We start from the raw sequence: 24,247 nt of genomic DNA, 5'->3' as shown, positions 1-24,247 counted from the left end.
TGCAGCCTAACTCTATACCCCCCTTCCTGCAGCCTAACTCTATACCCCCCTTCCTGCAACCTAACTCTATACCCCCCTTCCTGCAACCTAACTCTATACCCCCCTTCCTGCAACCTAACTCTATACCCCCCTTCCTGCAGCCTAACTCTCTACTCCCCTTCCTGCAGCCTAACTCTATACCCCCCTTCCTGCAACCTAACTCTATACCCCCCTTCCTGCAACCTAACTCTATACCCCCCTTCCTGCAACCTAACTCTATACCCCCCTTCCTGCAGCCTAACTCTCTACTCCCCTTCCTGCAGCCTAAGGGCTGTTTCACACAGTACGGTTCCTGCCGCACGGTGAAATCCCGTACGGCCAGGGAGCCGCGCCGCACTCAGAATTTTATAATGGCAGGGATGGCCACAGCCCGGCAGCCGTCCCTTCCAGTGGGGGGATCCGGCTGCAGCCGTGCGGCCGGGCCGTGGCCGTCCCGTGTGAATGGACACAATAGTGTCCATTCACAACTGCTGAGTGCGGCACGGCTCCCTGACCGTACGGGATTTCACCGTGCGGCAGGAACCGTACTGTGTGAAACAGCCCTCACTCTATACCCCCCTTCCTGCAGCCTAACTCTATACCCCCCCATCCTGCAGCCTAACTCTATACCCCCCCATCCTGCAGCCTAACTCTATACCCCCCTTCCTGCAGCCTAACTCTATACCCCCCCCCCTTCCTGCAGCCTAACTCTATACCTCCCCATCCTGCAGCCTAACTCTATACCTCCCCATCCTGCAGCCTAACTCTATACCCCCCCTTCCTGCAGCCTAGCTCTATAACCCCCTTCCTGCAGCCTAACTCTATACCCCCCCCCCTTCCTGCAGCCTAACTCTATACCCCCCCTCCTGCAGCCTAACTCTATACCCCCCCTTCCTGCAGCCTAACTCTATACCCCCCCTTCCTGCAGCCTAACTCTATACCCCCCCCCTTCCTGCAGCCTAACTCTATACCCCCCCTCCCTGCAGCCTAACTCTATACCCCCCCCCTTCCTGCAGCCTAACTCTATACCCCCCCTTCCTGCAGCCTAACTCTATACCCCCCCCCTTCCTGCAGCCTAACTCTATACCCCCCCTCCCTGCAGCCTAACTCTATACCCGCCCCCTTGCTGCAGCCTAACTCTATACCCCCCTTCCTGCAGCCTAACTCTATACCTCCCCATCCTGCAGCCTAACTCTATACCTCCCCATCCTGCAGCCTAACTCTATACCCCCCCTTCCTGCAGCCTAGCTCTATAACCCCCTTCCTGCAGCCTAACTCTATACCCCCCCCCTTCCTGCAGCCTAACTCTATACCCCCCTCCTGCAGCCTAACTCTATACCCCCCCTTCCTGCAGCCTAACTCTATACCCCCCCTTCCTGCAGCCTAACTCTATACCCCCCCCCCTTCCTGCAGCCTAACTCTATACCCCCCCTCCCTGCAGCCTAACTCTATACCCGCCCCCTTGCTGCAGCCTAACTCTATACCCCCCTTCCTGCAGCCTAACTCTATACCCCCCCCACCAACCACCACCAGCACTACCAGCTGTGCCTAACTTTATTCTTGCCCCGCAGCCTAACCCTAACCCCCCCCCCAAATGAAAAATATTTCTGTTTGGGTTTGTTTTAATAATATAAAAAGATCCCCAGCCTAAAATCAATAGGCTCAAACTTAGTAGTGTGCAGACCTTCCCTATTACATTACAGAGACACAAATCCCAACAATAATGAGAATAATAATATAATGTTATCAGGGTACAAATTCTGGAAGAGGTCACAAATGATAACAATAGTGATCGTCACTGGATGAATAACCGCCACCAAGCAGCACTCGCCGTTCCCATTGTGCAAGGATATTGTGGACAGGTAAAACCAGTGATCAGCAAGTTCTGTGAGGAGAGAAACAAAACGGCTTTTCTGTCTGCCTCAGTCACAGAAATCTCTGTACAATGAGCCTTTACAGGGTCAGATTGACAGCGGCCATTACCATCCCCAGATGATTGTTACTACATACAGCGTGCAGGAATCCAGACCAGGCAGAAATCCAGAAATACTCAGATCTCACTTTTATTTACTTTTAGGGATCCATATGGTCAGTAATAAGGGCTGAAATCGGGACATCCCCAACCACTCAATTATTAAAGAATACATAAATGGTCTAAACAGCATTATATTGTACAAATATTGTATATACACCAGGGAAGGGGCCACACGAGGAGAGGGGAAGGGGCCACAGATCGTTTACAAGGACATTCAGAATACAGAGGAGAGGGTCCTAACAGAACTCTTAGGGTTACTCAGCAATGTATCCATCTTTGCGGACGATACAAAACTTAGCAAAGTCATTAAATCATCAGAAGATGTCACCATGCTTCAAAATGATCTTGCAATTCTAGATGAGTGGGCAAAAAAATGGAAGATGAGGTTCAATGTAGATAAATGTAAGGTTATGCACCTTGGGAGACACAACCAGTGTGCAAGTTACAACCTTAGCGGAGAGGAACTGGGTAATTCCATACTTGAAAAGGATCTAGGAGTCCAAATAGACAGCAATCTAGGATGTAGTGCCCATTGTAATGTAGCTACAAAAAAGGCCAACAAAATTCTGGCATGTATTAAGAGGGGAATGGAAACTAGGGACTCAAGGGTAATTATGCCACTATATAAAGCATTGGTGAGACCTCACCTCGAGTACGGAGTACAGTTCTGGGCCCCACACTATAAAAAGGACATCATAGAATTAGAAAAAGTCCAAAGGCGAGCAACAAAGCTTATTAGGGGAATGGAGAATTTAAGCTACGGGGAGAGATTAAGCAATTTGGGACTATTTACATTAGAAAAGAGACGTTTAAGGGGGGACATGCTCAACATGTACAAGTATATCAAGGGCCAATATAAGGAACTGTCACGCACCCTCTTTTCTACTAGAAAGGAATCTAGGACGCGAGGGCATGAGTATAGATTAGAAGAAAAAAGATTTCATTCAGCTAGTAGAAAGAATTTCTTTACAGTCAGAACAGTCAAACTCTGGAACTCTCTTCCCAGAGAGGTGGTAACGGCTGGCTCATTAAATGCGTTCAAGGCAAAGTTGGACAAACATTTACTGGAGAAAAACATCCATGGGTACTAATAAGAAATATAAATTGTCTGTAAAATACCAGAACCTACCAAATCAGCAATGGATATCTATACCAGGTTGAACTAGATGGACGCAAGTCTTTTTTCAGCCTTACCTACTATGTAACTATGTAACTGACAGTGGGGAAATCAATGGAACCAGACACCTATAAGTATAGTACTGGGCACAGTTATCACCATCGGTGTCTGGGTGCGGACGGGATGTGAGAATTGTGCCCAAATCTACAATGCAAGGATGCATCAATATCGCACACAGGGACAGAACTGGTTTTGGGAGACCTTGGGGCATAATTCAATTGCTTTTCTATGGCATTGCTTAACGCCCAGAGAGACCGGGAATAACCCAATCAAATCACTGGGCGCATCCGAACACTTTCTGCACTTTAGTCCTCACCAACATGGGGACGAGCTGCTAGAAGGAATGTTGGTGCCAGCAGCAGGGGCTTACACAGAAGCACAATTGAATTTCTGCCAGCGCGCGCCCTCTAGTGGCGGACAACAAATTCACCACAGTATGTTCCATTCATCTACCAAACCTCTCACCACAGCAGAGAGCGACACCCCAGGCAGGGAAGAGGAACTGCTCAGATTATGAAAGGTGCAGGTGCTGGGTGTAGTGTATAGATCAAGATCCTTACTGCAGGGAACACAGGGATCTGAGAGGAATTGGGGGCATGTAAGGAACATTTGGGAAAACCCTGAAAGAGGATCATGAGATAAGGGGGTGATTAGAGGGGAGCCACTAATAGGTATAACAGCCCCATGGAAAGCCGATACAGGTGTTGGTGTAGGCCGCTAGTAGAATAGTAGAACAGAAGGAGGTGGTTGCTGTCTGGGGACATCAAAATCAGATCTGGACTATGTGTGGGGAAATGCAGCAAATCTTCTAAACCCTGGAGAAAAGTATAGAAATGACCCGGAGCCAGGGCAGGTTCTACCATCAGGCCGCTGCCTAGGGAGCTGGTAAGTCTGCATAGGGTGCTGAGGAACCTTGTACCAGCCCTACCTGGAGCAATCAATCAGCTTCGGCCTACCACTGTATTGGCAGCGCGATGGGCATGTTGGTAGGAAGGCGGTAGGCAGCGCCGGCTGACCCGGGCAGGCGGTAGGCAGCGCCGGCTGACCCGGGCAGGCGGTAGGCAGCGCCGGCTGACCCGGGCAGGCGGTAAGCAGCGCTGGCTGACCCGGTAGGAAGCGCCAGCTGCCGCGGGCAGGCGGTAGGCAGCGCCGGCTGAACCGGGCAGGCGGTAGGCAGCGCCGGCTGAACCGGGCAGGCGGTAGGCAGCGCCGGCTGAACCGGGCAGGCGGTAGGCAGCGCCGGCTGACACGGGCAGGCTGTAGGCAGCACCGGCTGACACGGTAGGAAGCGCCGGCTGCCGCGGGCAGGCGGTAGGCAGCGCCGGCTGACACGGGCAGGCGGTAGGCAGCGCCGGCTGACACGGGCAGGCGGTAGGCAGCGCCGGCTGACACGGGCAGGCGGTAGGCAGCGCCGGCTGACACGGGCAGGCGGTAGGAAGCGCCGGCTGACACGGGCAGGCGGTAGGAAGCGCCGGCTGACACGGGCAGGCGGTAGGAAGCACCGACGGATACGTGCAATCGGTGGACTTTCCACGTTGCAGATCTTACGCATTGGAATATTCTCTGCTAATGATATTCCCATAAAAGACAATTGCCATGGAGACCATGCCAGTCTCAGCAGTTACCCATCAACTACCCTCAGATGGTATGCATGGTGCCCTGTAGCAAAGGGACTTATGTGGTGGGACTGATAATTACCACAGTGGTGCTGTAACGAGCAGAACTACAAGGCCAAGAGCCTGCGGAACGTGATATTTAATTGAAATAAACACTGAAATGCTGTGGAGCCAGCGCTGAAAGATCACCCATGGAAATGAGTGAGCCATTAGCCAGTCAGTGTAGTCCCTCAGCATTGCAGGAATCCCCATTCATTCTGATACAGCAGCTCCTATGGACAAGTGACGTCTTCCCGGTAAGTGCTACCCGGCCTTTTATCTAGAACGAGTTTAAACACATGACTAAGTCAATTTGTAAATTACTAGAACGCAGTCTGGCCAAATAACAGGGTTGGCCTCCGCAAACCAAGGACGCTGCGGCATTTCCTTGCTGAGCACTGCAGCGCACCTGATCCTGACAGCACTGGTTAATGCGCTGAGCCCTACACCCCCTCCTTGCTGAGCGCTGCAGCACACCTGATCCTGAACGCACTGGGTAATGCGCTGAGCCCTACACCCCCATCCTTGCTGAGCGCTACAGCGAATCTGATCCTGACAGCTCTGGGTAATGCGCTGAGCCCTACACCCCCATCCTTGCTGAGCGCTGCAGCGCACCTGATCCTGAACGCACTGGTTAATGCGCTGAGCCCTACACCCGCTCCTTGCTGAGCGCTGCAGTGCACCTGACCCTGACAGCACTGGTTAATGCGCTGAGCCCTACACCCCACTCCTTGCTGAGCGCTGCAGCGCACCTGACCCTGACAGCACTGGTTAATGCGCTGAGCCCTACACCCCATCCTTGCTGAGCGCTGCAGCGCACCTGACCCTGACAGCACTGGGTAATGCGCTGAGCCCTACACCCCATCCTTGCTGAGTGCTGCAGCACACCTGATCTGACAGCACTGGGTAATGCGCTGAGCCCTACACCCCCCTCCTTGCTGAGCGCTGCAGCGCACCTGACCCTGACCGCACTGGTTAATGCGCTGAGCCCTACACCCCATCCTTGCTGAGTGCTGCAGCACACCTGATCTGACAGCACTGGGTAATGCGCTGAGCCCTACACCCCCCTCCTTGCTGAGCGCTGCAGCGCACCTGACCCTGACCGCACTGGTTAATGCGCTGAGCCCTACACCCGCTCCTTGCTGAGCGCTGCAGCACACCTGATCCTGACCACACTGGTTAATGCGCTGAGCCCTACACTTCCTCCTTGCTGAGCGCTGCAGCGCACCTGATCCTGACCACACTGGTTAATGCGCTGAGCCCTACACTTCCTCCTTGCTGAGCGCTGCAGCGCACCTGATCCTGACCGCACTGGTTAATGCGCTGAGTCCTACACTTCCTCCTTGCTGAGCGCTGCAGCGCACCTGACCCTGACCGCACTGGTTAATGCGCTGAGCCCTACACCCACTCCTTGCTGAGCGCTGCAGCACACCTGAACCTGACCGCACTGGTTAATGCGCTGAGCCCTACACCCGCTCCTTACTGAGTGCTGCAGCGCACCTGACCCTGACAGCACTGGTTAATGCGCTGAGCCCTACACTTCCTCCTTGCTGAGCGCTGCAGCGCACCTGACCCTGACAGCACTGGTTAATGCGCTGAGCCCTACACTTCCTCCTTGCTGAGCGCTGCAGCGCACCTGACACTGACAGCACTGGTTAATGCGCTGAGCCCTACACTTCCTCCTTGCTGAGCGCTGCAGCGCACCTGATCCTGACCACACTGGTTAATGCGCTGAGCCCTACACCCCGTCCTTGCTGAGCGCTGCAGCGCACCTGATCCTGACAGCACTGGTTAATGCGCTGAGCCCTACACCCCGTCCTTGCTGAGCGCTGCAGCGCACCTGATCCTGACCACACTGGTTAATGCGCTGAGCCCAACACTTCCTCCTTGCTGAGCGCTGCAGCGCACCTGATCCTGACCGCACTGGTTAATGCGCTGAGACCTACACCCGCTCCTTGCTGAGCACTGCAGCGCACCTGATCCTGACAGCACTGGTTAATGCTCAGCCCTACACTTCCTCCTTGCTGAGCGCTGCAGCGCACCTGACCCTGACAGCACTGGTTAATGCGCTGAGCCCTACACTTCCTCCTTGCTGAGCGCTGCAGCGCACCTGACCCTGACAGCACTGGTTAATGCGCTGAGCCCTACATTTCCTCCTTGCTAAGCGCTGCAGCGCACCTGATCCTGACCACACTGGTTAATGCGCTGAGCCCTACACCCCGTCCTTGCTGAGCGCTGCAGCGCACCTGATCCTGACAGCACTGGTTAATGCGCTGAGCCCTACACCCCGTCCTTGCTGAGCGCTGCAGCGCACCTGATCCTGACCACACTGGTTAATGCGCTGAGCCCTACACTTCCTCCTTGCTGAGCGCTGCAGCGCACCTGATCCTGACCACACTGGTTAATGTGCTGAGCCTTACACCCGCTCCTTGCTGAGCGCTGCAGCGCACCTGATCCTGACCGCACTGGTTAATGTGCTGAGACCTACACCCGCTCCTTGCCGAGCGCTGCAGTGCACCTGATCCTGACAGCACTGGATAATGCGCTGAGCCCTACACCCCGTCCTTGCTGAGCACTGCAGCGCACCTGATCCTGACAGCACTGGTTAATGCTCAGCCCTACACTTCCTCCTTGCTGAGCGCTGCAGCGCACCTGACCCTGACAGCACTGGTTAATGCGCTGAGCCCTACACCCCATCCTTGCTGAGCGCTGCAGCGCACCTGATCCTGACCGCACTGGTTAATGCGCTGAGCCCTACACTCCCTCCTTGCTGAGCGCTGAACCCTCCCCCCCCCTCCTTGCTGAGCGCTGCAGCACACCTGATCCTGACAGCACTGGTTAATGCGCTGAGCCCTACACTTCCTCCTTGCTGAGCGCTGCAGCGCACCTGATCCTGACCACTCTGGTTAATGCGCTGAGCCCTACACTTCCTCCTTGCTGAGCGCTGCAGCGCACCTGATCCTGACCACACTGGTTAATGCGCTGAGCCCTACACTTCCTCCTTGCTGAGCGCTGCAGCGCACCTGATCCTGACCACACTGGTTAATGCGCTGAGCCCTACACTTCCTCCTTGCTGAGCGCTGCAGCTCCTTGGTCGGAGTTTTGTTGTCAATATAAAAATTTTAAATATTCTGCACCAGTCACCGGTAATTCATTTGAAAATCGGGCCTAGTGCTATTGGTTTATTTGTAAACGGCAACACAGCATGAGGGATAACCCCTTCAGTGCCACTGATGCCATCTTGGCCACGTAGGGGAGCCGGCATTGGCATGCAGCCCAGTTCCTATATAAGATTCAATAAAACATTCACAAATGAATGTTATTGGGCTCCCTTCTGCTGAGCCGCCATCACGATCAGGAATTCCCAGCGGAACAGAAGGATCCTGTTCTGACTTTTCCTCTATGAAGGACCCGTGCCTCTTACCCCCTTGTGTTGAATGAACCACATAATTGTTAAAAGACGAGCATTAAATCGTGTGTAATAATAAATGCAGTCAGCTCATCACACTGCTCGGGTCGCTGTAGAATCTCATTACGCTGAGAACTACAGCAAACATTTACTCCTTATCTGCCCTAGAGAATCCATCACGGCACCTTCTTCCTTACAGATGTGACAATACTACAAACAGAAACACTATGCAGACCGGTTAATAGTCATGTGTGGTCACGCTGCACCACTCGATGGTAGGTATGAGACCAACTGTCCCCTGGCCACTTCCTACGGCTCGGTGCTACTGTCCCCCGGCCACTTCCTACGGCTCGGTGCTGCTGTCCCCCGGCCACTTCCTACGGCTCGGTGCTGCTCTCCCCCGGCCACTTCTTACGGCTCGGTGCTGCTCTCCCCCGGCCACTTCCTACGGCTCGGTGCTGCTGTCCCCCGGCCACTTCCTACGGGTCGGTGCTGATGTCCCCCGGCCACTTCCTACGGGTCGGTGCTGATGTCCCCCGGCCACTTCCTACGGGTCGGTGCTGATGTCCCCCGGCCACTTCCTACGGGTCGGTGCTGCTGTCCCCCGGCCACTTCCTACGGCTCGGTGCTGCTGTCCCCCCGGCCACTTTCTACGGGTCGGTGCTGATGTCCCCCCGGCCACTTTCTACGGGTCGGTGCTGATGTCCCCCGGCCACTTTCTACGGGTCGGTGCTGATGTCCCCCGGCCACTTTCTACGGGTCGGTGCTGATGTCCCCCGGCCACTTCCTACGGCTCGGTGCTGATGTCCCCCGGCCACTTCCTACGGCTCGGTGCTGATGTCCCCCGGCCACTTGCTACGGCTCGGTGCTGATGTCCCCCGGCCACTTGCTACGGCTCGGTGCTGATGTCCCCCGACCACTTGCTACGGCTCGGTGCTGATGTCCCCCGGCCACTTGCTACGGCTCGGTGCTGATGTCCCCCGGCCACTTCCTACGGCTCGGTGCTGCTGTCCCCCGGCCACTTCCTACGGCTCGGTGCTGATGTCCCCCGGCCACTTGCTACGGCTCGGTGCTGATGTCCCCCGGCCACTTGCTACGGCTCGGTGCTGATGTCCCCCGGCCACTTCCTACGGCTCGGTGCTGCTGTCCCCCGGCCACTTCCTACGGCTCGGTGCTGCTGTCCCCCGGCCACTTCCTACGGCTCGGTGCTGCTGTCCCCCGGCCACTTTCTATGGGTCGGTGCTGCTGTCCCCCGGCCACTTCCTACGGCTCGGTGCTGATGACCCCCGGCCACTTCCTACGGCTCGGTGCTGATGTCCCCCAGCCACTTCCTACAGCTCGGTGCTGCTGTCCCCCGGCCACTTCCTACGGCTCGGTGCTGCTGTCCCCCGGCCACTTCCTACGGCTCGGTGCTGCTGTACCCCGGCCGCTTCCTACGGGTCGGTGCTGCTGTCCCCCGGCCACTTTCTACAGGTCGGTGCTGCTGTCCCCCGGCCACTTCCTACGGGTCAGTGCTGATGTCTAGCATGGCTGCACATTATTAGATAGACAGTCATTAGGTCTTCCCCAAAAGGTCGACATGCAATAGGTCAACAGGGTCAAAATGTCAACATGAAAAAGGTACACAAGTTTTTCTTCTTTTTTTGGTGTCAGTGTCAACAACTGTTGACATAGACCCTCGTTACTGTAACGCACACCCTCATAGTGAAGCAAGAACAAACCAGCTTAAAGAAAACTCATTCAAAACTCACGTCTACCTTTTCATGTCGACCTTGTGAGGTAGACCTGGAACCTGTCTAGCACCATCTTAGTACCACTCAGTCGCATGGGAGAGACCCCCCCCCCCCCCCCCCCCCAATGTATATAATATACTGTATATAAACAGCTGCAGGAGCCCAGGCCCATATATCACTATGCACATGTAACAAGTCAGTATAATGCCAGCCTCAGTATTATGGGGCCTGGATGGCGGCTGGAGCAGAGATTTACAAGGACAGGCGTCTCCCTTACCTGTCACTGCAAATCAATGCTGCGAGCTGGAAGCCAGTCATAGCACAGGGCGTCTGATAGGTCATCAGTGACAGGTTCCTGGTGCTCAGCCTCCATAACCATAGGGTCAGAGGGGGGGTGGGGGGTATGACTATATGGGGAGTGCAGCTAATTGTTTGTTGTACCCTCATAGAGGTGCATGGGAAAATGAATGGAGACTGATCACTGCATCACGGGGATGTCTCCTGCTGAAATCCGTTATCCTACAACTATTTAAATAAATAACAAATACTATCTCTGTTTTCATAGGAAACTATTTAACAAATTAGTTACAAATTATGTTGCTGATAAAACAAATATAATGATAAGAAAACATTGTATATGTCAGGACTTCCTAGAAGCTGAGGGCCTTATTCTGGTTCACTTGCAACAGCAAATTCACTCTCTAATGGACAAAACCATGTGCAACACAGAGAGGGGGGGGGACAGGTGTAACATGTGCAGAGAGTTAGATTTGGGGGAGTCATCATCCTGCCACAGCTGTTGCAGTTACAGACCCGCCCGGGAGACTGTGTCCATCCTGCCACTTACTGCCCGCCGACCAATCCAAGCGGACCGCGTCCCAGGGGACCGGCCTGTTTAAAAAAAAAAAAACGGGTCCCTGCCTGTAGTCTGTGGTAAAATACGCGCTATAGCGAGGATTTGCGAACCCTATATGTTAGAGGCTGGGTTTGAAAAATGACAGTTGGGTGCTGATTGGCTGGCTGTTTATCACTTTGATAAATCTGTCTCTTGGCTTAGTAAACGTACCCCTATGTATGGGTTACATCAGTCTGGAATAGGTCTGAATAGAGAGAGATTTTATCTTGCTTACTCCATAGAGCGAAGGTGGATTATTTTCTCATTTGAGGTCATTCCTGGAGTTAAGGAACCCTCTACAGTCCCACATTAACTATTAAGTGTACAGGAGTATGCTGTGTACAGAGATGTACCCTCACGTCATTACTGTCACTATATTATACTAATACCGGTTCCATATCAACGGCCGGGGGGATCTGGCGGGTTGCCGGAATCAAACAGGAGGGAGGGAGAGCGGCGGGGGGGAAGATGCTGCCAGGAAAGTCTACTTCTGCTTTTGATCCAGATGCCGCAGCTGGTGCATCAGGGTCATTTTCGATTCGATTTTGATTCTATTTTGCTTCTATAAAAAAAATCAAACGGAAAATGACCCTGAATCCAACATGTGTACACCCCATAACAGTAATAGTGAGCCTGAGTAACACCTCCTGGGGCATGCGCCTGTTCTCTCTCGCGCCACAAGTCACGGCTCTGGTTATACAGAGGGGATGCGGTCCATGTGATTCACATGTGATTTTTTGGGAAAAGATGTTGTTGTTTTCTGGACTTTGCCATCCATGTGGAATGGGTAACATGTGCCGAGTCATGGGGTACCACTAGCAGTACTCATTGGGGGTACACATGCTCAGGTGAAAAAATGATGTCAACCTTTCCATGTGTGGACACTATCCATGTCAACCTTTTGCTTGTGTCGACAAAGACACTGTCAGCCTCTTATCCCATAACCAATGCAGAATCACGGCCCGGTGATAGATGTGTGGATTATTAGATATACAGCATCTAGATAAATAGTCAATTCCCCAAAAGTTCCACAGGGTCAAAAGGTCGACATGAAAATGTAGACATACGTTTTTCTCATTTTTTGTTGTCAATGTCAAAACTGTCGACATGAAGCCCCAATTAGTGTGCCGAGCGCTACACTTACCATGCTTTGAAATCTCATGTTGACCTTTTGACCCTGTCAACTTTTTGGGGTAGACTTATTAACTGTCTATATAGACACTGTAGATCTATGAATCGGATCCAAGTCATGGCTAGGTGCACACTGCTACAGCACAGATCATGTGACAATCGTTCCTCAGTGCAGCCAGCCAGGTCTGCACAGCACCCACGCAACCCCTCTTCCCCGCACAGCACCCACACGGCCCCTCTTCCCCGCACAGCACCCACGCGACCCCTCTTCCCCGCACAGCACCCACGCGACCCCTCTTCCCCGCACAGCACCCACGCGACCCCTCTTCCCCGCACAGCACCCACGCAACCCCTCTTCCCCGCACAGCACCCACGCGACCCCTCTTCCCTGCACATCACCCACGCGACCCCTCTTCCCCGCACAGCACCCACTCTTCCCCGCCGTGTACAGTGCCCACTCTGCCTCACGCACACTCTGCATCGCAGTTTTCTACTGATACATTTGGCTGTAAGTTAAGTCAGTGTGCTCAGCAATTAGGAAAATAAAGGGACTGTACTAAATGACAGGTACCAGAATAGTGATGTGCATGGACCTGCTTCCCATCCTAACATATAATCACTGCACTACCATTATATTTATAGCTGACATTTCTAGAGATCAGACTGTATAATTATAGAGCTTTCTAGCACAAGGAGAAATACAGAAACAGCAAAATGAAGCCAGTGTAAAAAAAACCTTCAGGTCGTCTTGTGCGTCCTAGTTTTGTGACTGCTGTGAATGCTGCCATCTATGTAATGCTACACCCCCACCCTGAGCTTTGCAGGCTGCTATGTAGCACCTAGGCCTAATCAGTGACATCATCTGCTGTAAACCACAACCTCTTCATTATGGCGTGTGATTGGTCACCCAGGTGCAAGGGACTCCACTCAGGGGGGTGGGCTCATCAGTTACACCGATGGTTCATAGCTATATACTGTATACACCTACATCTGCTGTATACCACCGCCGTCCATTCTCCTACATCTGCTGTATACCCCCGCCGTCCGTTCTCCTACATCTGCTGTATACCACCGCCGTCCGTTCTCCTACATCTGCTGTATACCACCGCCGTCCGTTCTCCTACATCTGCTGTATACCACCGCCGTCCGTTCTCCTACACCTGCTGTATACCACCGCCGTCCATTCTCCTACACCTGCTGTATACCACCTCTGTCCATTCTCCTATATCTGCTGTATACCACCGCTGTCCGGTCTCCTATATCTGCTGTATACCACCGCCGTCCGTTCTCCTACATCTGCGGTATACCACCGCCGTCCGTTTTCCTATATCTGCTGTATACCACCGCTGTCCGTTCTCCTACATATGCTGTATACCACTGCCGTCCGTTCTCCTACATCTGCTGTATACCACCACTGTCCATTCTCCTATATCTGCTGTATACCACCGCTGTCCGTTCTCCTATATCCAATATATACCACTGCTGTCCGTTCTCATGACTCAGGTTTCAGGAATGTGCCTGTACAGGGCCGGTGTACCCCACCCCCCTGCCCCCGCACCCCAACCTGCATTAACTACAACAAGGATCTCCGTCATAGACATTCCGCGTTTTTGTGATAGGCGGACTGGATGTATTTCTGATGTACAGCCTCCTTTAGATTTGGGGAAGGGTGATCAAACTGAAATCTAAATTGCAGTGTAAATTTCTCCACAGCAACAAAATACCTCCCTCAAATCTAACACTCTCCGCACACATTACATCTACCCCACCTGCAGTGCAGCATGACAAAGATTTTGCATTTGCAATCAGGCCTGAATCAGACAATATCATTTATAGGAAAAAGTAACCACATTTATAGTGCAAGAAAACATTGTGCTTGTGAGACGACACAATCTCAGCGATCGCTCCTCCGTCTCAGTACAGCGTTCCGGCATTAGGAGGATTGCAGTGGCAGGAGAACAGCATTTCCCATTACTGGTGATAACAGACAGTCGTGTTCCGGGCCTTGTCCTAAGCTCAGCCAATTCCTGTGCCCAGTGATCCAGCAGCTCAGGGTGAGCCCGTAGCCTGATCCACAACGTTGGCAGACAACCCCTAGGGTTACCTTCAGACTATTCATCAGCCGCAGTCTGTCTGGAGGACAGAAGTAATGACGCCTAGCTCCGTGGGGTCATATCACACCGGCGCCCACTACTCTGATATCTGGGCTCTGATAATAATGGCTGCATTGCTAACATGATGGTTGTTACATAGAGACAAGGTATACCATGGTTATTATTACTAGAAATTACTAGGAAGTTCCCTCTACTATATAAAAGCAAAAATGTGTCCTTCAGTCTTTCTATACAAATCTACAGTTTACAAGCCAAGATCGACATGGGTCCACATGCAAGAAGGTCAACATGTGTCATTAGGTCGACAGGGGGATATTCACTGTTTTTGAGCCGACATGTGTTCATGTTGACTATGATGACATTCGGGTCAAAAAACAGTAAAAAAAACCATGTTGACCTTTTGACTGTCGACCTAACCCATGTCAACCTAATGACCCTGTCGACCTAGACACATGTCGACTTAAATGCATGTCGGTGGTGTCTACTTAATGACTGTCTAACAACTTGCTGGTGACCACCTGATCCACCCCCGTGTGGGCACTTTACAGAACAATGTTATTTATACTGTGTGTTTAAAATTGTAATGTATTTCTGTAAGCAAACATTGTTAAGCTGTGTACACGCGGGCGATATTAAGCACATATCGCTGAGCGACCATCCTGCCAGTGACTTGGGCTGTGGGCGATAAATCCCATGTTCAGCTATTTCCCCCTGCGGCTCCCACATCTCTGGTCACTGAGCGATATATTGCACGGTGTGTACACAGTTCTACAATCCCGGGCAGCGCTGGGTGCGCCAGCTAGTAGGACATATCCTACATTACAGTTAGCCATTTGTTCATTCTCTTCTTTAGGGACGTGTACAGCAGTGACCACCGCAGGAGACGCTCCGTGGCCATGGCTGGGGGGTGACATTAGTAGGAATCGGTACATCTATCAGAATGAACTTAGGTCTACAGTCATTAGGTCGACCGGCAGGAAGGTCGACCTGATTTAAGGTCGACACGGGCCAAGGTCGACGTGACTTAAGGTTAAATTTGCATAAATGTCAACATGAGGAAGGTCGACTGGTCATAAGGTCGACATGGGTTTTTCACTGGTTTTTGATCCGAATGTCGACACAGTCGACATGGACACAGTTGGCAATGAGAATCGGACGCTCGCTATGCTTCAGGCACGGTGGCTCGCTTCGCTCGCCACAGCTTTAATAACCTCCTCCACGCCCTAGTGGATGGTAGGGCATGAAATACCGCCTGTCGGCACATGTCGGCTCAAAAAACAGTGAAAAACCCCATGTCGACCTTATGACCAGTCGACCTTCCTCATGTCGACCTTTATGCAAATTCGACCTTAAGTCATGTCGACTTTGGCCTATGTCGACCTTACGTCAGGTCGACCTTCCTGCCAGTCGACCTAGTGGGGTCGACCTAATGACTGTAGACCTAAGTTCATTCTAATAGATGACTGCTTCCCCATTAGTAATACCAAAAAGTAGCAATGGTTCCTCTATGTAGCAATGCGCTAGGGGGGTTATTCGGATATGTACGTAGCAGGGCTGCGTTCGCATGGGGAATGTTGTTTTTGCTCTGCACACGCGCATACACAGGGTGCCCACACCTAACATAGCAAGAGCGTGCACCGGATTAACCATCCATTCTCAGCCAGTGCGTTGGAACACACTCTGCGAGGGGGGCGGACGTCCCGGCATTTGCTGGGCCGGTTTGGTGGACTCGCAAGGCCACAAATTCACAGCCTTATGAATCAACCAGTATAACCCCCTATGTCCCGTCATGGGCAGAGGGATCTCCCACCATAGTGTACATATTACAGGAGACGCCGAGGGCCGCTCAGGGGAGGTATAGCAGGATGCCGGGGCCACAACTAAAGCAACGGTTAGGAAATTATCATCAATAATGAGGTGATTCTGGGATTAACCCTTTGAGTGCCAACATCTGTGAGAGATGCACAAAATATCCGCTAAAAATCCCAGCGTCGCTCACATTTGTTATATAAATACTAATAGAAGAGGTTGTGTATTTCCTATATAAGGTGACATTACCGGTCGTTATGACGAAGAACAAGGATTGCTTGTCAATTTTCACACCTATTTTGACAAATTCACTTGGCACTCAAAGGGTTAAGCTTTGGGATAAGGCAAAGCAAGCACAGAACGTGGACATTTGTATATTTAACAAATGTCAAAAACTAGATGTAAACATTATTGTAATATCCAATGCCCCCAATAATATTTTCTTCAACATCGATTAACTTCTCTGATTAAATTCAAACTCTTTTCATTCGTGTTACACGGACCCCCCCATATATCTGATGTGACGCCCCATAAGTGTTACACTGACCCCCCATATATATGATGTGACGCCCCATCAGTATTACATAAACATCCCATAACCCAATGTGACGCCCCATCAGTGTTACATACACCCGCTGTGACACAATGACGGTTACAGTAAGGAGAGGTCCCGCTGACACGGCCAGTGACACAATCACGGTTACAGTAAGGAGAGGTCCCGCTGACACGGCCAGCGACACAATCACAGTAAGGAGAGGTCCCGCTGACACGGCCAGTGACACAATCACGGCTACAGTAAGGAGAGGTCCCGCTGACACGGCCAGTGACACAATCACAGCTACAGTAAGGAGAGGTCCCGCTGACACGGCCAGTGACACAATCACGGTTACAGTAAGGAGAGGTCCCGCTGACACGGCCAGTGACACAATCACGGTTACAGTAAGGAGAGGTCCCGCTGACACGGGCAGCGACACAATCACGGTTACAGTAAGGAGAGGTCCCGCTGACACGGCCAGTGACACAATCACGGCTACAGTAAGGAGAGGTCCCGCTGACACGGCCAGTGACACAATCACGGCTACAGTAAGGAGAGGTCCCGCTGACACGGCCATTGACACAATCACGGCTACAGTAAGGAGAGGTCCCGCTGACACGGCCAGTGACACAATCACGGCTATAGTAAGGAGAGGTCCCGCTGACACGGGCAGTGACACAAGCACGGTTACAGTAAGGAGAGGTCCCGCTGACACGGGCAGTGACACAATCACGGCTACAGTAAGGAGAGGTCCCGCTGACACGGGCAGTGACACAAGCACGGTTACAGTAAGGAGAGGTCCCGCTGACACGGCCAGTGACACAATCTCGGTTACAGTAAGGAGAGGTCCCGCTGACACGGCCAGTTACACAATCACGGTTACAGTAAGGAGAGGTCCCGCTGACACGGCCAGTGACACCTGAGCCTCACGTTCCCACCGTCACATGTGCTGCCTGATTCCTGGCTCTCCGGGGCAGCAGGAAACAGTCTTACCCAGTCTCAGCAGCCCTCACATATACCGCCCATGATCAGTCCCCAATCATTCACAAGCACACGCACGCCAGAGATTCGCACACACGTGTTCTCGGATATGACACATGTTCCATCACTACGTTCTCCTATGTGGTTTTACATGAATGGAGAATCGGACGCTCGCTATGCTTCAGGCACGGTGGCTCGCTTCGCTCGCCACAGCTTTAATAACCTCCTCCACGCCCTAGTGGATGGTAGGGCATGAAATACCGCCTGTCGGCACATGTCGGCTCGAAAAACAGTGAAAAACCCCATGTCGACCTTATGACCAGTCGACCTTCCTCATGTCGACCTTTATGCAAATTCGACCTTAAGTCATGTCGACTTTGGCCTATGTCGACCTTAAGTCAGGTCGACCTTCCTGCCAGTCGACCTAGTGGGGTCGACCTAATGACTGTAGACCTAAGTTCATTCTAATAGATGACTGCTTCCCCATTAGTAATACCAAAAAGTAGCAATGGTTCCTCTATGTAGCAATGCGCTAGGGGGGTTATTCGGATATGTACGTAGCAGGGCTGCGTTCGCATGGGGAATGTTGTTTTTGCTCTGCACACGCGCATACACAGGGTGCCCACACCTAACATAGCAAGAGCGTGCACCGGATTAACCATCCATTCTCAGCCAGTGCGTTGGAACACACTCTGCGAGGGGGGCGGACGTCCCGGCATTTGCTGGGCCGGTTTGGTGGACTCGCAAGGCCACAAATTCACAGCCTTATGAATCAACCAGTATAACCCCCTATGTCCCGTCATGGGCAGAGGGATCTCCCACCATAGTGTACATATTACAGGAGACGCCGAGGGCCGCTCAGGGGAGGTATAGCAGGATGCCGGGGCCACAACTAAAGCAACGGTTAGGAAATTATCATCAATAATGAGGTGATTCTGGGATTAACCCTTTGAGTGCCAACATCTGTGAGAGATGCACAAAATATCCGCTAAAAATCCCAGCGTCGCTCACATTTGTTATATAAATACTAATAGAAGAGGTTGTGTATTTCCTATATAAGGTGACATTACCGGTCGTTATGACGAAGAACAAGGATTGCTTGTCAATTTTCACACCTATTTTGACAAATTCACTTGGCACTCAAAGGGTTAAGCTTTGGGATAAGGCAAAGCAAGCACAGAACGTGGACATTTGTATATTTAACAAATGTCAAAAACTAGATGTAAACATTATTGTAATATCCAATGCCCCCAATAATATTTTCTTCAACATCGATTAACTTCTCTGATTAAATTCAAACTCTTTTCATTCGTGTTACACGGACCCCCCCATATATCTGATGTGACGCCCCATAAGTGTTACACTGACCCCCCATATATATGATGTGACGCCCCATCAGTATTACATAAACATCCCATAACCCAATGTGACGCCCCATCAGTGTTACATACACCCGCTGTGACACAATGACGGTTACAGTAAGGAGAGGTCCCGCTGACACGGCCAGTGACACAATCACGGTTACAGTAAGGAGAGGTCCCGCTGACACGGCCAGCGACACAATCACAGTAAGGAGAGGTCCCGCTGACACGGCCAGTGACACAATCACGGCTACAGTAAGGAGAGGTCCCGCTGACACGGCCAGTGACACAATCACAGCTACAGTAAGGAGAGGTCCCGCTGACACGGCCAGTGACACAATCACGGTTACAGTAAGGAGAGGTCCCGCTGACACGGCCAGTGACACAATCACGGTTACAGTAAGGAGAGGTCCCGCTGACACGGGCAGCGACACAATCACGGTTACAGTAAGGAGAGGTCCCGCTGACACGGCCAGTGACACAATCACGGCTACAGTAAGGAGAGGTCCCGCTGACACGGCCAGTGACACAATCACGGCTACAGTAAGGAGAGGTCCCGCTGACACGGCCATTGACACAATCACGGCTACAGTAAGGAGAGGTCCCGCTGACACGGCCAGTGACACAATCACGGCTATAGTAAGGAGAGGTCCCGCTGACACGGGCAGTGACACAAGCACGGTTACAGTAAGGAGAGGTCCCGCTGACACGGGCAGTGACACAATCACGGCTACAGTAAGGAGAGGTCCCGCTGACACGGGCAGTGACACAAGCACGGTTACAGTAAGGAGAGGTCCCGCTGACACGGCCAGTGACACAATCTCGGTTACAGTAAGGAGAGGTCCCGCTGACACGGCCAGTTACACAATCACGGTTACAGTAAGGAGAGGTCCCGCTGACACGGCCAGTGACACCTGAGCCTCACGTTCCCACCGTCACATGTGCTGCCTGATTCCTGGCTCTCCGGGGCAGCAGGAAACAGTCTTACCCAGTCTCAGCAGCCCTCACATATACCGCCCATGATCAGTCCCCAATCATTCACAAGCACACGCACGCCAGAGATTCGCACACACGTGTTCTCGGATATGACACATGTTCCATCACTACGTTCTCCTATGTGGTTTTACATGAATGGCAATCTAAATAATACAAATATTCTGCAGATACAGCAACGTTCCCATGGATGGCTGTCGGGGCATTGGGGGCTATTAGCAGCCTGCACCCAAATTCTTCATACACAAGAAACCTGGGACAAACGTGTAACAGCCAGAGAGCCTGAGAGCAAGCAGCGGTACACGTTCTATCTACATATATATATATATATATATATATATATATATATATATATATATATATATATCCATCCATCGGCCCCTACAGCACACATGATATAAATCAGGTACACAGCTACCTGCACGGCTGCTTACATGTACCAGCAGCAGATGGATGTACCGGATACCACTGGTAAATACTGGGATGCGGCCCCATCAGACACACACGCAGGGATGCACACACGCAGGGATGCGGCCCCATCAGACGCACACGCAGGGATGCACACACGCAGGGATGCGGCCCCTTCAGACCCACACGCAGGGATGCGGCCCCATCAGACGCACACGAGCAGGGATGCACACACGCAGGGATGCGGCCCCATCAGACGCACACGCGCAGGGATGCACACGCGCAGGTATGCGGCCCCATCAGACGCACATGCGCAGGGATGCGCAGGGATGCGGCCCATCAGAAGCACGCGCAGGGATGCACACGCGTAGGGATGCGGCCCCATCAGACGCACGCGCAGGGATGCACACGCGCAGGGATGCCGCCCCATCAGACGCACACGCATGGATGCCGCCACATCAGACGCACGCGCAGGGATGCACACGCGCAGGGATGCGGCCCCATCAGACGCACACGCGCAGGGATGCGGCCCCATCAGACGCACACGCGCAGGGATGCGGCCCCATCAGACGCACACGAGCAGGGATGCGGCCCCATCAGACGCACACGAGCAGGGATGCGGCCCCATCAGACACACACGAGCAGGGATGCGGCCCCATCAGACACACACGCGCAGGGATGCGACCCCATCAGACGCACACGCGCAGGGATGCGACCCCATCAGACGCACACGAGCAGGGATGCGGCCCCATCAGACACACACGAGCAGGGATGCGGCCCCATCAGACGCACTCGCGCAGGGATGCGGCCCCATCAGACGCACACGCGCAGGGATGCGGCCCCATCAGACGCACACGCGCAGGGATGCGGCCCCATCAGACGCACACGCGCAGGGATGCGGCCCCATCAGACGCACACGCGCAGGGATGCGACCCCATCAGACGCACACGCGCAGGGATGCGACCCCATCAGACGCACACGCGCAGGGATGCGACCCCATCAGACGCACAAGCGCAGGGATGCGGCCCCATCAGACGCACACGCAGGGATGTGGCCCCATCAGACGCACGCGCGCAGGGATGCACACATGCAGGGATGCAGCCCCATCAGACGTACACACGCATACATTATGGAGATATATGACCGAGGGTTGGCACACTGCCGTACACCAGCAGAGTAACGCTTGGGCTTATCTGTCCCCGATGAATGATCATTTTATAGCAATACCTAATAAATAACACCCAGCTGGAGCAGATCATCCATCTCAGCCGATCAATACCCACAATGTCCCTATATGCACAGGTGGCATGATGAATGGCCGCCCAATGATTATTTATCTGCCCACTGATGTATGCCACCAGAATCGGCACATGAGAACCAGGCAGGACCATATTAAATGGGTAGAAAAGATAATGTTTGTAAACTGGCAGCACCATGCCATCAGAGCCTGGCAATACACACAGCCGATATCAGTATATGCCATGCCATGCCTGTGTATGAAGAAGGTTGTAGGGCATCACATCAGTGTGAGGAGAGGGTGGCATTACTGGTACAGCCTGTGCAAGTGGAGAGTAGGTACACGGGCAAAGTCACTGTAAGGGGGGGGGGGGTACATGGGCACAGCCAGTGTGAAAAGTGGGTACATGGGCACAGCCAGTGTGAGGGGTGTGTATATGGGCACAGCCAGTGTGAGAGGTGGGTACATGGGCACAGCCAGTGTGAGAGGTGGGTAGGTGTATGGTAACAGCCAGTGTGAGAGGTGGATATATGGGCACAGCCAGTGTGAGGGGTGGGTAGGTATATGGTAACAGCCAATGTCAGGAATGGGTATATGGACACAGCCAGTGTGAGGGGTGGGTATATGGGCACAGCCCGTGTGAGGGGGTGGGTATATGGGCACAGTCAGTGTGAGGGGTGGGTATATGGGCACAGCCAGTGTGAGGGGTCTGTATATGGGTAGTGCCAGGGTTGCACTGGGGTGAGATCCGGGTCAGTGAGGGGCAGCACAGGGCACAGACTCTCACCCATGCCTATACATCACCCAGCACACGGGGGCACACAGACCTGGATGTAGTTGTTCTCGCAGTAGTCCGCCACCCGCTCCAGGTTAGTGTAGCTGTCCAGCAGGGCCCTCCGGCCGCCGGGGATCTCCTCTTCCAGCAGCATCTGCAGCTCCGCCATCTTCTCTCTCAGGAGCCGCAGCAGCAGTACATCCTCCTCCTGCCGGGAGCCCCGCAGCCGCCGCCGCTACACACTGACTGCTGCCCGCTGCTGCTGCTGCTGCTGCTACACTGCGGCGGAGGGAGAGCGGGGAGCGCGCACAGGGGGGAGGACGGGGACGCGCACAGGGGGAGGCCGGGGGCGCGCACAGGCTGTGAGGAGAGCAGAGGGGGGCGCGCACCGCCAGATGCTGATGCTGCTGATGCTGCTGCTGCCGGGGAGGCGCGCGTCCCTGATCCCGCGGGCACGGTGTAGAGGGAGGGGGCGTGCCCAGGAAAAGCGCGCCTGCGCAGTGAGGGCCCGGCCGCGCTGAATGAGTTCGGGACGGGAAAGGGGTGAGCGCGTTCTTTGCGGCTCTCGCGGCTGCATCCTCGCTTCGCACGGTCTCTATGGCAACAGAGCGAGCGGGCTGGGAGGGGGGTGCTGATGGCAGAGGCCAGTCACGTGCCCTGCATGGGTGACGTCAGTCAGTTTACCTCACACCAGCTGGATGACATATACTGTATAAACATATCTCCCAACATGCAGCGGATTAACAATGGGCCTGATGGAGCTATAGCTCCAGGCCCACTCTCCAAATGGGCCCATTTTGTAAATGAGAGCCAGAGCTTTCCAACGAGCCCAGCCCCGCGTCGCTAGCGCCCCGGGAACCGAAGATAGCACCGGGCGAAGCTGTAACGCTCTCCCCATAGGATAACATGGGGCCCAGCCAGCAGAGCAGTGAATAACTTACTGCGCTATCGTGGGATTGAATTTCATATGCCGACACTAAGGAGGAATTCTCCCACTAGTGTGGCGTCACCATTCTGGATTACATTCTGTTTTATACGGCAATAATCCTTTTTGATACAGGAAATACTTCAGGATTTCTTTAAATTAGATTCCCACCTTTTGGTATTGATTTGAATAAGTGTTACAGTATAAGGAACACCTTCCACTGTTATAACCCTGGGTACTTGTGGATTATCACGGCTCCCATCGCATGCCATATATAGTGGCATGCAATGGAATGCGATTTTTGCCGTTTTTTGTTTTTTTTACGTTTTTACAGAAAAGCATCCAAATGCATTGAAATTAGTATCAAACATGTTCAATTGTCCCCAAATGTCATTTTTGAGGCTGTACCACCCCCACTATCAACGCGAACCCAAAGCGTGGCAAGCCTGCGAGGGGCGGCGGTACGCGTCCTACGACCTTTTCATACCCCCACTATCCACGTCGGTGTGGAGTTGAGAATAGAAAGTGTGGCGAGCGCAGCAAGCCACCGAGCCCGAAGCGTGGCGAGGGGACGCGGACACCTGTGAAGCCCGCGAGGTATCTGTGAAGGTATCCATGTCCACTCGCGGGGCTCGCTGCGCTCGCCACGCTTCGGGCTCGGTGGTTCGCTGCGCTCGCCACACTTTCTATTCTCAACTCCACGCCGATGTGGATAGTGGGGGTATGAAAAGGTCGTAGGGCGCGTACCGCCGCCCCTCGTGGGCTTGCTGCACTCGCCACGCTTCGGGTTTGCGTTGATAGTGGGGGTGGTACAGCCTCAAAAATTAGATTTGGGGGCAATTGAACATGTTTGATACTAATTTCAATGCATTTGTATGCTTTTCTGTTAAAAAACGCATGCGATCGCATGCGATGCGATTTGATTTTTTGCTATGCGATGCACATCGTGGGAGCCGTGATAATCCACAAGTACCTAACCCTGATATACGGTTCTGTTAGTTGGGGTGTGGGGTGTACCTCGGGCCTGGGGTTTTAGTTCATGAATTGATCAATGCA

At 53.1% G+C, this 24,247-nt stretch overlaps 1 protein-coding gene across 29 annotated transcripts in view; it reads right to left on the bottom strand.

Moving 5' to 3' along the window:
• ABI2 (abl interactor 2) overlaps positions 1-22,734 on the bottom strand; it is a 90,623-nt gene extending 67,889 nt beyond the window's left edge. For 6 of the 29 annotated variants that reach the window (XM_083154179.1, XM_083154204.1, XM_083154192.1 and 3 more), the window contains exon 1: positions 22,319-22,725. In XM_083154179.1, coding sequence (XP_083010305.1) covers positions 22,319-22,435 — 117 coding nt within the window. In that variant the 5' untranslated portion in view covers positions 22,436-22,725. Of the gene's footprint in view, positions 1-22,318 lie in introns of all 29 variants that reach the window. The other 23 variants (XM_083154195.1, XM_083154180.1, XM_083154197.1 and 20 more) reach the window with 10 other exon arrangements.
• Between the last annotated feature and the right edge of the window lie 1,513 nt (positions 22,735-24,247).

This window comes from Crinia signifera, chromosome 7, assembly GCF_055691185.1.
Source record: "Crinia signifera chromosome 7, ASM5569118v1, whole genome shotgun sequence".
In the NCBI taxonomy this organism is placed as follows: Eukaryota; Metazoa; Chordata; class Amphibia; order Anura; family Myobatrachidae; genus Crinia; species Crinia signifera.
Note: the sequence above shows the minus strand (reverse complement) of the source record. Positions and strands in the feature narration are given on the sequence as shown.